The sequence below is a fragment of the Monodelphis domestica genome, chromosome 3, assembly GCF_027887165.1.
Source record: "Monodelphis domestica isolate mMonDom1 chromosome 3, mMonDom1.pri, whole genome shotgun sequence".
In the NCBI taxonomy this organism is placed as follows: domain Eukaryota; kingdom Metazoa; phylum Chordata; class Mammalia; order Didelphimorphia; family Didelphidae; genus Monodelphis; species Monodelphis domestica.
The window spans coordinates 476,570,694-476,585,140 of record NC_077229.1 but is presented as its reverse complement, the minus strand read 5'-3'; the positions used below and the strand labels follow the sequence as shown (position 1 = coordinate 476,585,140).

The window sequence follows — 14,447 nt, the reverse complement described above, 5'->3', positions numbered from 1 at the left end:
TATACCTATCCAAAATTTGGTCTGACACAAAATTGGTCCCAGTTTACTTCTCAATCATGTTTTCAAGGTAAATAACCTAAATGTGTGTGAAATGTTGAAGGATAGGCACTATATAAATCCAAGGCATTATTAGTGGAAATGGATAATGGAGTAGATTTTGTTGATTAGGAATAAAATGTTTATTTTTGGAAGCAGATGAATTATTTCATATTTTGAACTCTTCAGAGACAAGATACTTAAATCTGTTAAACAAAATAGCATAGTAGTGTGTGCCAACATAGAATTTTAATAGGTAAAATCCTGGTCCATGTTAGTCTTGGCTCTGAGTTTATTTACCTTTATAAATGGGAGTTTTTGGAAGGGAGAGATGGAAAATTGAAGCAAAATTGGGAAATATATGTGATTTTTAAGAAATTGTGGTAGTAGAAAAAGAAAAATATAATATCTAGATGTGGAAAAGTCTTCAGAAGTCATCTCAATAAACTTTAGCCCTTACCCAAAGTACAAATTAAGTTCCCTAAATGTAGTAAGTGGCTTTTAAGCCTTTTCTTGAAATGATGGAGAACTTTGTAGTCCAGAATCAACCCTTTTCATTTTTCAATAGCTCTAATTACTAAGAAGTTAAAATTTGCAGCTCTTTAAAAATCTCCCTGTTGTTCTTGGTTTTCTCTATAGGGCCAAGTATAACAAAGCTAATCCCTCTGCCACCTGACAATCTTTTACTATCTGAGGACAGCTGTTTAGATTCTGCTCCTTTCTTCCAGGTAATCACCATTAGATTAGCTTTTCCAACTAATGCAGCTTATGGCTTAATGTCGCTTCCCTTTCAGTGGCCTTTCTACTACAGTGCGAAACTCAGAATTGGGTATAGTATTAACAACTCACATTTATATATGTAGCAGTCCACACCTATCTATGGACAAGGGAAACAGTTAGAATGTAAAGATTGTCTTAGAAGAGAGCATGCTCAGTCTTGCGCATGGCTAGTAAAGCCTTTGACCCTGGATCCCAGGGTTCCCCAGGTTAGGCAGGAAATCAGGTTTCTTTGTGCTCACCTGGCTGAGACAAACCACACCTATACCTTGTCCTTAACCAATGATAATACACTTTGCACTCATCCCTATGTATTGTGCACATTTGCATCTCAATGGTAATAAATAGGAGCTCAGCAGAAGGCCAGCTCTCTTGCCCCATCACCTCTCACCTATCTCTGTAGTTCCTGGAACTTAGCCTCTGGCTAAGCTCACTCTTTAACTTCCTCTCTCTATCCTTTCTTATTATCTTTCTAATCCTAATACCAGAGCAGGTCTGGATTTAGAGTATTCACTCTAAAAGACCGAGTTTTCCTCTCAGCTAATGTCTATACTCCAATTTCCACATGTTGTTAATTTAGGACTGCTTAGTGGTATCATGTCCTCCTGATAGCTAAGTGGTGGGGGCTTTTTCTGTGGAGCTCCATTGTCAAATATTACGTGTGTATCTGCCTGTTTCTTGTCCATCTCCTCGACTGTAGTCCTTCCCCAAGGTCAGCTTTCTATCTTTTCTTTCGTTGGAAGGCTGCGGGCCAGCCTTCTTGCTTTAATATAGAAATTATGCCTTCTAGTTTATTCAGGAATTATTTTAGAAAAACTGGAGGGAGGGAAAATGTGACCCTGTTGATCTTAATCTTCTCTCCCCCACTCCCGTTCCCCACTTCCTGGAGGAATAGGGCAGAGAAAATGGAGATGCCATGACTAGTACTGTGTACCTCCTGGGCACTCAGTCCCAAAATAGTGGTCCTATAGACCCTATAGTTTATATACAGGGCGAGGGCCAGGGGTCTTAAGAAGGCCATTTTTTCCCCGGCCATGTGTTTGAAGCCCTGGGATAGGCAGGCCCAAGAGAAGAGCAGAGCAGCAGTGAGGGTGTAAGGCACTGTCTTCAACCTCGGGAGCCTGGCCTGGATACACATTATGCTGGCAGATTCTCCAGAATCTACTGGATTTGTGAATGTTCTTGATATGTGAATTCAAACCATAATTCTTCCTGATGGTCTAGCCATAAGTTTTAAATAAGTAGGTATTGTATATAGGTATCAATAGCAAAAATGAGTCTTGAGCATCATTAGATCAGGCAGAATTGAAGACTGCCATCCAGACTTCTCTGAATTCTATCTACATTTACAACACGTAATAAAAGATAGCTAGGACTTTTCAGGAATTTTGCTATTTTTCTGACTCTTTATGGATAGTAATATATTCTACTTTGGTTATATAATTTGATTAAGTATATTAATTTTCACATCAGATTGTCCTTTTGATCTGTTACATAATTTTTTTTTCTCATTGAGACCTAGTTGTTTAATTAGGGCTATTTTGTGGTTGAAACTACATGGTTAATAATAGTTTGAGCCTTAATTATGATACTTAATCAACATATGTTCTCTGTTGCTTTATATATAGAAGAAGAGAAGGAAGTCTTGCCCATTTATTAATTTCCTAGTAAAAATAATTTCTTGACTATGTTTATATTTCTAACTCTTGTTTCTGGTTTTGTGAATTGACTCTTTGGCAACTACTAAATTGCTTACAAGTTTTATGCTTTCAGTATCTTGGTGTGGAAATTGGAAGCGATGATGATCCCATATGAAGTACTTGGAATAAAAGATGCCCACCCTACTCCCTCCCCCAAAAAGAACTTATGTCAAGAAACTATTCACTATATTAGAAATAGAACAAAAATTGGAGTCAAAGGATCTGGGGTTCAGATTCTGATTGCCACTAAATTGTACATATGACATTGAGCAAGTCACTTAACCTTTTTGATTATGTTTCCTCCTCTGTAAAATAAAGAAGTTGAACTAAATGACTTCAAACATATATGCTAGCCATGTATCCTCTGATCCCATCTTACACATGAGATTAAACTAGGATTTAGGTCCACATCTTCTGATCTAAGTCCAGGGTTGTTTCCTACATACCTACTTGTCTGATATAACTCAATGAGGCTAAATTAACCATGAACACTGTCACTTAAGATCACATTAGCTTATTGGACCATACTGGTAGTTCATTTAATTTTATAACGTACTACAACTCATAGGTCTGTCTGAAATGCTTTTTAGCCACATGCTTCCCCATGATAATTGCCTTAAGGATAATATAAACTTTATTTGGCTTCTAAAACTCTTCCCAGCCTAGTATTAACTTACCTTTCCAGTTTGGTTATACATTACTCTGCTTTCCATATTCTAAATTCTTGCTCTTTCTCATACATGACACTCCCTTTCTTGCCTTTTTGTCTTTGCATCGCTGGCTTCATGCCTAGAATATGGCATTCTCTTCTCTCTCTGCCTGGTAAAATCTTTTCCTTTTTTCCCCAACTCAGCTCAGATCCTAAATCTTTTACTCAGATTCCCATTTGCTAGTGCCCTACTTGAAATGAAATATAGTTATTCCAAATAGAATTATGGATAAGTTTTCTCCCCAGATAGAATGTAATCTCTTGGAGAGTGCAGACCAGTTTATTTTTTGTTTTTGCAAACCCAGTGCTTAATGCAGCATTTGAGTTATTGTCAATGCTTAATAAGTGCCTGTTGATTGATTGATCCCTGTGCTAGTGTAGATGGTAAACCTAGGCATAAGCCTATAAATTTATCCCTGTTAAATTTTATCTTTGATTTTAGCCTCCTTAAGGTACTTAGGTCTGCCACTCTTACTCTATATTAGTTATTCTCCCCATTCCTTAATTTTTCTTTGCATTTTGCTAAGCCTGTCATACTTTTATCCAAGTTGTTGATAAAATATCAATAATAACCAGGCCAAGGACAGAGCTGTGCTCCAAGTGGTTTGAACTCAGCTTTATGGTAAGTATAGTGAATTGAAAAATAACAACATGTGAATTCTTTTTTGGCTTCAAGTTATTTTCTCAAGTTACACTTCTTTCTGTCACATAAAGCTGTGAAGTTTCTTAGGTAGTATAGCTGCTAAAATAGAAGTGCAAATCTCCAGGCTCAGATATGACAAATTAAAATCTATTTCAGTTAATTTTACAATATATCTTATGACTTAAATCATATTTATGTGGTAAGTTCTCTTTGAGTGTTTAATCCCCTAGGAAAGTCACAATTCATCTCTGGCTCCCCTTTAACATTTCTCCCTGAAGAATTTATGCAGATAAGAGATTGGCAATAATTTTTAATGCATTTAGAGCCAAAAATGTTATGTGTTTAGGTGGGGGTGGAGTGGAGGTAATCCAGGTGAGGAGTTTTAGATAAGTGAATACAGCATTTTGAGGAAGAATTTTCTCATTAAATGGAATAACTCCTTACAATTTTGATTTTCTATACCCATTTCCATATCATAAGGTCCTTCCTTTTTAATGCATCCTGATTTTTAAAATCTTTACCATTTTTGATGAAAAGCTTCTTAAAAAGCAATTTTTGGGGGGCAGCTGGGTAGCTCAGTGGATTGAGAGCCAGACCTAGAGACGGGAGGTCCTGGGTTCAAATGTGACCTCAGACACTTCCCAGCTGTGTGACCCTGGGCAAGTCACTTAACCTCCATTGCCTAGCTACCCCTTACCACTCTTCTGCCTTGAAGCCAATACACAGTATTGACTTCAAGATGGAAGGTAAGGGTTTAAAAAAAAAAGTAATTTTTCTAACCTCTTGACTATATTTTGGGTATAGTTTAGTGGGGTTTCTTTTTAGGTATGGATAGGAGTAGTTGACTACTGAGTGTTCTTCCAACTTGGAAATTCTGTGGAAATTTTCTCTTTTGCCCTTTAGGAACTAGAAAAGAATAACATGAATGTTAATATGAGAATAAGCAGTCTTTTATATACTTGATAACCTGATAATATTTTTGTGTAATTTAAGTTCATAATGATGACTGAATTATCAAGAAAAGAATTATCAAGAAAATGTTAAATCGTGTTTAATAACCTATTGTCACAGAACAAGGATGTATAAGATATTTATACTGTTACTTCCACATTGCTGCATGTTTCTGGTTGCTGTACAGTGTAACTTTATTAAAAATGATGGTTGCCAGGGGAAACCAAATAACCAAGTTTGTTAAATTAACCTTTATTTTATTTATTTAATTTTTCAACAGAAAAATTTTATTTAATTAATTTAGGAAATTTTTCCATGGTTACATGATTCATGTTCTTCCCCTTCCCTGTAGTTGATGCACAATTCCACTGGGTTTTACATGTATCATTGATCAAGATCTATTTCCATATTATTGATAATTGTACTAGGGAGATTGTTTAGAGTCTACATCCCCAATCATATCCCCATCAACCCATGTGTCAAGCAGTGTTGACACACTGTATTGTATAAGTTAAAGTGGCTGGAATTCTATCTCCCGAGTATGTGGAATATTATTGTAATAGCATTTCTGCTTATTATTTTAATAGGATGTCAAACAAGCAGGTGAAGACAGCATTGAAAAGTGCCAGAGATGCAATAAGAAACAAAGAATATAAAGAAGCTTTAAAACATTGTAAGGTAATAGAAACTTTCCAATTTTACTAAAATGAATTGTATAATCAATTTATATGCACTGTCTGTGAGTTTATATATGAATTGATCAGATATAGTTTTAGGAAAAGCTGTTCATCCAATTTGCCAAAAAAGATACCTCAGTCAGCTAGCACTTTTTAGGAACTTCTTGTGGCTCTTAAAGGCACTGTGCTAAACACCAGAGATATAACTAAAGCAAAAAAACCAAAACAACTAGTTCCTGCTCTCAGTGAGCTCACAGCCTAATGGAGTTGCTTAGATGTTTCATAGTTGTGACAGTTTCCTCATATAATCATGTACATGTAGTATTTTATTCAGTTGAATGAACATTTTACTATGTTATATGGAGTTAGGAATTTTTATTGCTTGTATGCAGTGTGACACTGCTTCCTTTTGGAAGTTGGAGGTGACTGGGTAGAATAATAGTGTTGACTTGGAGTCAGAAAGACCCAAGTTGTCATCATGCCTCAGATACTTATTACCTCTCTGATCCTAGGCAAGTGACTTACCCGTTGCCTGCCTCAGTTTCCTCATATGTAAATGAGGGTAATATTAGTATCTACTTCCCATGGTTGTTGTGAGGCTCAAATAAGATAGCATTCTTGTGAGGCCATGAAGCTTCCATTTAGAGTTTTAGGTTTGGGAACCAGGATGAGACTTTTTTTTTATTCTAGGAATGGAAAGTCCATGGGAGTGATTCAGGTAATGGGAAAGGAACCTTGATGATGGCTCTCATTTCCTTGAACTCTCAGTAGTAATGGAGGACTGTGCCATTGTTTCAGCTACTGAGGGTAGGTTAATGTGATAAGTTCTTAGAGGGAAAGTCCTGTAAATCTGGCCCCCAAGCAAGAAGGTCTCACAATTGGCTCCTTTAAACTGTCTTTGTGTTTGTGGGACAGTAGGTGATGGTACTCTATTTTCTGTTTTGTAGGTTTTTCCAAACATCACAGGTTCATAGAAATCTTCACGTGCATTTGTCTTATGATTTTTACCTTTACTAACAAGTTAATATGTTGTAGATACCCTGTACCTAAAAGTGAAATGGCCAGAAATGAAAACTTAGGGCCAGTTAGACACATGGCAATCATATATTTTGATTCTAATCTTGATGAACATTCCTGAACTGTGCTAAAAGTGCTAACCTCTACATAGCTGTGTGTGTGGCTGCTGAGGAAACTGCCAGATTACATTTCCACAAGAGATACTGCCTGGGATCATGTACTTTTCTGGCCACAAAAATCCTAATGACTCCCTCTTGTTTTTAGCATAAAGTATAGATTTCTTATTCTGGCATGCAGGGGCTTTCACAGTTAGGCTTCTTTTATTGTGCTGTTCTCTATTATGTATTTTTGTGCTCTAGTCAGACTGGGCTAGTCACTGTCAGGTAGCTAGGTGGTACAGTGGATAGAATGCAGGGCCTAAAGTCAGGAAGATTCATCTTCCAGAGTTCAAATTTCAGATACTTACTAGCTGTAAGAGGGAAAAGACAGATAAGAGAGTTTGCAGAAGACAGATGCTTGACTTTGCAAACCAAGGTTGGCTCATGCATGGAACACAAAAGGAAAAGGTTCTAAAGAGTGTCAGGAACATATATAAAGAGACAAACAGAGTGTTCCAGGGGAGTGTACCTGTCTCTTGGTGAGCTGGTAGGGAACACTTCCTGCCAGGGAAATAACAGACTTCCTGTTGGAACCCATTGGCCCTGAATCTGAGATTTCTCCCATCAACTATCCAGTCTCTGATATAGAGATTAATCCACTCGGGTTTCATCTGTTCCCACTGACCTTATTCCTGTGTTCCATTTGCCTACTTGACATCATATTTATTGAGAAGAAGCCAACCTGAGCCAAGAGATCTGTCTGTCAGCAAGTGAAGCTGCAGCCATTTTGGCTGGACCCTTTAGGGTGACTTTGCCATTTTCCTTCACTCTATCAAACCAACTTGAACTATAACTTGTCTACCAACAATATTTGGGGGCCAGTAGTCAGGAAGCCAGATATTATTTTGGGGGTTCAAAGGCAGTCAGATTAGAAGTAAGCAGCAGCAAGTTAAGAAGAAAAGATCCATGAGGATCTCTTAGATTGGTGGGAGGAGAACTAGAGAAAGTGTTTAGGGAAACCTCCATTGGCTCTCCTTCCTTTCCCTGTGGTGAAATATTTAAATAAACCTTTTTTTATAAAGAAACAGCAGTCAGATTGAGATGTGTTATAGTCAATCAGATCTGAGTCCCGATACAGACAGAGTAGAGCACTTGATCAAAATACCATCAATCCAGGTCAAGTAATCTATTTCATAGCTATGCAACTTTTTACCTCAGTTTCCTTATCTGTCAAATGAGCTAGAGAAGAAAATAGCAAATAACTTCAGTATCTTTGCCAAGAAAATCTCAAATGGGATCATGAAGAGTCAGACCTGAGTGAGCAACAACAAAAGTCATTGGCACCCATGTTCAGAATGGTCCCAGGGTCTGCCTTCAAGGGATACCTTTTGCCCCATCTCTTCATGAAGCATTTTCTGATATTTTTTACCTCTTTCTTACCCTCATAGGAAATATCTCCTTATTTTACTGTTGTGTGTGTGTGTATGTGTGTGTGTGTGTGTGTTAGTACTTTATATTTTAATAAGTTATCTGTCTACATATCTTTTCTACTATATTAATAATGGCTAACAACAATGCTTATATTTACATTCCACATGACAGGCACTATGCTAATACTTTACAATTATTATCTCATTTGAGTTTCATAACAACCCTGGAAGGTAGGTGCTATTGTTAACTCCATTTTTGAGATGAGGAAATTTCAGGCAACAAGGTTAGGTGACTTGCCTAGGTTTATACAGCTAGCTAGTAAGTGTCTGAAGCCAGATTTGAACTCTAGTCCTCTTCACTGTAGACCTAGCACTGTCTTCTGTACCACCTAGCTACCCAAGATTACAAACTCCTTGATTGGGAGTAAGGTAACCCTACTACCTAGTTCAGTATCTTGCAAAACCAGACATAAGTGTTTAGTATTTTGATAATTAGAATTTTACTAGAACATTTCCACTAAAGTCCTCATTGTGGCTTGGTGGTAATTCGTGTTTTTCAAAGGCTATTCCAGAAGAGCTGGCACTCTGGGAAATATTATCAAGCTAAAAAGTGTAAAGTAAGACCTAGAAACAGATTTAGTCTTTTATTGAAGAGCCAGTCCAGCTTAGTTTTGCACAGCTTTCTTATCAGTCTCCCCTAGGATAATGAATTTTCTGGCTGTTAGAACATTGAAGACCATCTCCCAAGTTAAAGTGGGTTATAGTCAGCAGGGGTGAAAGCATAAAATGAAACTGAGCTCCTAGAAGTAGATATGAAATTACATGCTATTAGATGCTTTATTAAATGAATACATTAGTATTATATTCTGTACTATGTAGAAAGACATACATAGCCTTATTAAGCAACCTGCAGTTTAAAGAAGTCATGTCCAGCTGAAAAAAGATCACAGAGTGCTCAAAGTATTTCATTTGAAAAGTCTATCCATGTTATATAGCATTGGGAATGTAGCTCAGCCTGAAGTTATATGAATACCTAATAGTGAAATGGCTTCACCAGAACACATTTGCTATGATTCTGTTGATCAGGGCACATATTTGTATAATTTCTTCCATCAGTGGTGTGGGTGTTTTTTAGTAGGTGGTATGATCTTTTCTTGATGGTAATTGAACTTGTTCAGTAGACTAGTGCCAGGGGCAGATTGTTGCTAGAGATGTCTTATAGATAGCAAAAATATGGACTATTCTAACTAGTTAAAATTGTAGAATCATGGATCATCTCTACATAACACATAAGTAGTTCACAGAAACACAGAATATTAGATCTAGGAGTGACCTTAGTGACATTTAGTTCACTGGCCATCATTTTACCAATGAAGGGACCAAGACCATGAGAGATTAACTTTGCTATAATCAGTTGTTAATCAGAGAACTAGCATTTGAATCCAGATCTTCTGATTCCAAGATCAATAATTGTCCCAACACAATTTACTAGATGACTGAGTTTTTTTTTTGTCCTGGATCAGCTTTACTTTTTTAGTGGCTGTTATTTGTCAAATCAATAATCCCTGCATTAAATTCTTCTGTGTAACAGAAGACTATATACTAATTGTAATAGTGTATTGTATTGATTTAGAATCTTGAACCCTAGACTACATTTCCCACAATCCCCTTTTCCTTTTCCTGTCCTGTGTCACTGGTTAATTTGGTCTCTCTGGCTTGTAGCAGAGTGGTCAGAACTGAAACTGAATACCAAATTAACCAGTGACATAGGACAGGAAAAGGAAAAGGGGATTGTGGGAAATGTAGTGTCTAGAGTTCAAGATTCTAAATCAATACAGTATGGTACAGAATTCCTATAACACTGCACAAATAGACCAATTGAGGATTGTATAGACAAGTCAAGAATCATGCTAAGTGGAAATATTGGTGAAACAGGTAAAAGGGAACTGTCAGGTGAGAAGTTGAATATAATGGGTTGGAATGTAGAGACTTGAAATTAAGTAAATGATGTGAGGGTAAAGATGAAGTTTTAGGTAATTTATTTGTTTAAAGTTTTCAGAAATTGAATTTTACTAAGTCTGGCATGTGGTATTTGGGAAATTTTCCATTTGAAAAGTAAGCGGTTCTTTATTGTTTTTATTTAATTTATTTTCTTGGGGGAAATGCAAACTAATTTTAAGATTTGTTGAGTCATATATAGAAAGAAGGCAAATTGAAAGCAGATAAAATTACATAAACATTTTAAAACCAAATGTGTAATATAAAATATTATGTAAATAAAAATACTATGGATACATAATATTGTTACAATTAAATTAATATATCTATCCAGTTATTAATTTTTATAAAGTTTATTAGAAAGAGTAGACAATCATAATTTTAAATCTCATTCTTACTCTAAGTGTAAAACACTTTTCCTAGCCTCCATTAACCTTTCTCTTCCCCCTTACCTGTCTCTCCAGCCCTGTGTCCATCCAAGCAGCCAGGTATGCCCCACCTAATTTATTTTTATTTTATTGACCTTCAGATGTTCACTGGGCAAACTCTGATATGTGGGGAATGTTGACGAACTGGGCTGGCCCTCCAGGAGAGGGAGGGGACAAGATCCCCTTGACACAATTCCCCTGTGATCCTTTGGGAGACCAATTCCCCAATGGATCATTTAAACAAAACCATCTTATATCTCTAAACATCTTCTAGCTATAAGTACATACAATATTGCATTTTCTAAGAGGAAATTAAAATAGCTAGAGATGAGAAAAAAATACAAAAAGTGATTGATAGACGCATTTACAAGATGCCAATTAGGGGGCAGTTCACTCTAGCATAAGAGTTTACGTTCAGAGTAAGTACATTCAACCCCCTTCAGTTCAGTTCATTATATCCCAAAGTTCATTCTGGATCTTTTGATGCAGTGTGTGGCTTCTTCAGGCATCTTTATAGCACCTTCTCCAAAAGGATCTACTTTCTTGATTTGTGGTGTTGACAAGTTCCTTTTCCTGAAATTTTTCCAAAAAATTTTAAATCTTGGATTTTTAGGATAATTATACAGTCCGCCCTGAAGAGGTGTTGACCAATACCAGAATCACACTGGGATACATGACTGAGTTATGAGGTATATGAAACATTTGTCAAAAGAAAAACAAACTGCCCTCAAAATAATCCCAAATAAAAAGCAAAAATTAAGTTCTGTATAAAAATAATAAGCACACAAATGGTAAAAAATAAAAACCTTTTGTGTATAAAATCCTGAGTAAAAAATAAACCTGAAACAGGTTTTTGAATCATTGAATCAGTAGCAAGGTCCAATTAAAGTGACTTATGTCCCACAAGCCTAGTAGGACAATAACAACAATACAGCAGTCTACCCATTTTTAGCCAGTACTACAGAAAATTGCCAAACTATAAGAGAGAAGGGACTGGGTTTCAGCAGCAAATGGGAAAAATCATTCCCTGGCCTGATTTTACCTTTATTGTCAGGAGTAAGGGGAGCCAGGATGATAGCTAACTTGAGGTACTTGACAGAATATTGCACAAGGAGTATGGTACGAGGAGTCCTGCATCTTAACATATAACAAGCACTGTAACCTTGATTCTCACACTAGGTTCAAGTCCTTTTGTATTGGCTTAGAAATTCAACATTTCTTCCTAGATTGGTTTGGCCCTTTTTGACCTCGTGCTACTTGGCATTTACTCCTTTTTCCCTTCTCCTGGAATCAGATACAATCATTTAACACAGTCCCATGACATTTATCAATAAATGGTAGGTTTCCATAGTCTAAAGCTTTCGGGTATGCATAGTTACTAGGGCTAATAGATACTGTAAACTTATACTGTCAACTTTATCCTTCAAATCAAAAAACATTCAACCTAATAATGATTGATTTTGTTCTCTTTTCCTTTTATCCACAAATTATTGCAATTTTTAAGTTGATTATATTTCCATGATTGTTTTGGGGAGACTGGTCTCCCATCAGGATCACAGGGGAGTATGTATAAATGGAGGTTTTGAGCCTTTGGACTTCATCCCCCAGAAATCCCTTAGTATTTCCCATAATTCCCTTTTCCGGTGTCCTTGCATTTTGTGTGATTGTATTTAAGTTGCTGTAACTCCTCCTTCTTCCTCTCTTTGACCTGCGACTGGGCTGAGATCAGGCAGTTCTTTTGCTTTAGTTATTATTAATAAAACTTTATAAAATATAATACTTAGTTACTGATCATTAATTTTAAAACCTACATATAAAATATACTATTTAAATTAGTCTCTATAAGTGTTTAACAATTTTAACATAGTGGACAGAATATTGGATTTGGAGTTTGAATTTGGGTTCTAATCTTGTTGATAAGGGGATCAAGGGGCAAGCCATTGATGAGCCCCAATTTCTTCATCTATAAAATGAGAGTAGTAAACCCTGCCTTACCCCAGTGACAAAGTTACTGTGAGAATAATGAATGTGAAACATTTTTCAAACTTTAAAATGCTAGATAAATATCAGTTATTGTTATTAGGCATGCCATTATGATCCTATTAGTTTGGAAATATTGTAGACTTAATTGAATTTTAGGACTAGAAAGGCACTTTTGAGCCATTTTGTCTTCCCAGTTCATTCTAGAATGATTTTCACTAGCAAAATGGCTTCAGGCTCTTAAATTTGTCATTGTGGTGTTTTTTTTTTTTTTGGTTGGGGAGAAGATTTGTGTTTGGCATAAATTAATGATCTCCTTTATGTCTGAGCAGACTGTATTGAAACAAGAGAAGAATAATTACAATGCCTGGGTTTTTATTGGAGTGGCAGCAGCTGAACTTGAACAGCCTGATCAAGCACAGGGGGCCTACAAGAAAGCAGCTGAACTAGAACCAGACCAGTTATTGGCCTGGCAGGTATGTGTGCTATTAGATAGACATTTTTGCTATGTCTTCAGAAGACTAGCTAGCATATTACTGATTTCAGAATTGAAGTAACAGGATATTTCAAAGATAACTTTGAAACCTCAGAACTTGTATTTGAGATATTCTGAGTTGAATAGTCTTTAAATCTGAAGGCTAATTTGAGGAAAAGTAGAGCAAACTAGAGTACCTTACCACAGTTCAGCATTCAACTTGCTTATATTATTGCCAATTAAGTATACAAACTTGAAGAGTAATTGTAAGTTCACAAAAAAAAGTTCTTATAGACATTTCTGTGCTTTTTTAGTATCTTTGTAGGAAATTGAGTATTAAAAATGTTTTTTAAAGAAAAATTTGTCAGTCAAATATTTTATAATTGAATACATTTTAGATTTATGTATTGATCATTTTAATGTTATAAAGTACTCTAAATTTAATATTTAAGTATCTTTCCTGGTTTAATTTCTTTTGACTATTCAGACATAAATCATTCACATCCTGCTTTACTATTTTCTGTGAAAGAAAATAGAATAAGAGACATGAACACAAGGAAGTTGAATCATCTGTTTATAATAAAGACCCCTTAATGAAAAAAGTATACTATATAATCAGAAAGGACCTTAGACTTGCACAAACTCACACAACTAAGTGGCAGAGATATATTTTACCCTAGAAGTCTTTGATTACAAAGCAGTGTTCTTTTCATTATGCCATGCTGTTTTTCTAAGTAAAGATATTTTTATGTCACTACACTTAGAACAGTTAATTTTTTTTAAACCTTACCTTCCATCTTAGAATCAATATTATCTATTGGTTCCATGACAGAAGAGTGGTAAGGGCTATCCAGTGGGAGTTCATTGACTTGCCCAGGGTCACCCAGCTAGAATGTGTCTAAGGTCATGCTTTTTTTATATACTTAATGACTGTTAAAAATGAGGGGAAAAGTGTTTTTGCTTTTCTTATTCATATGACAGAAGACAATATTATATGAGCCATGCTATTTCAGGATTTGGGGATTGTGTTTTAACCTTTTATCATAAAAATGTTGCAAATGAGCCATCAACTTTAATTAGTGATGTGAATGTATAAAGAAATCTCATGTGTTGTATATTATACATCTGGAAAATTGACTGACTACTGATTCATTTAGGGGTTAGCAAGTTTATATGAGAAATCTAACCATACAGATGCCAAGGATGACTTGATCACTGTCTACCAAAAGCTTTTGGATCTCTATGAAAGGTAATGAGCATATGGTGAAAGATTATTTACTTGTGAGTTTGAATTAGAATAAGCTGTTGATTTTTAAAACTTTAAAAAATAACTGACATTGAGAATCAGATTTTTTTCTTTTAAAGGATTGCAACAGAATAACTCCACAGACTTTAATTTTCTAATTTGTTTGGTGTGGTATCATCTCTGCTACTGCATATCACAGCCTTTCAATGCTTTTTTATACCATTTGAACTTTTTCTTATTCGTCTTTCTGTAAATCTAACTAAGATGTTACAGGCTTATAAA

General features: G+C 35.8%; 1 protein-coding gene across 9 annotated transcripts in view; it reads left to right on the top strand.

Moving 5' to 3' along the window:
• SKIC3 (SKI3 subunit of superkiller complex) overlaps nt 1-14,447 on the top strand; it is a 137,867-nt gene that overhangs the window by 9,563 nt on the left and 113,857 nt on the right. For 5 of the 9 annotated variants that reach the window (XM_056824668.1, XM_056824664.1, XM_056824667.1 and 2 more), the window contains 3 exons: nt 5,404-5,494; nt 12,777-12,920; nt 14,077-14,168. In XM_056824668.1, the coding sequence (XP_056680646.1) occupies nt 5,405-5,494; nt 12,777-12,920; nt 14,077-14,168 (326 nt within the window). In that variant the 5' untranslated portion in view covers nt 5,404. Of the gene's footprint in view, nt 1-675; nt 765-5,403; nt 5,495-12,776; nt 12,921-14,076; nt 14,169-14,447 lie in introns of all 9 variants that reach the window. The other 4 variants (XM_056824660.1, XM_056824662.1, XM_056824663.1 and 1 more) reach the window with 1 other exon arrangement.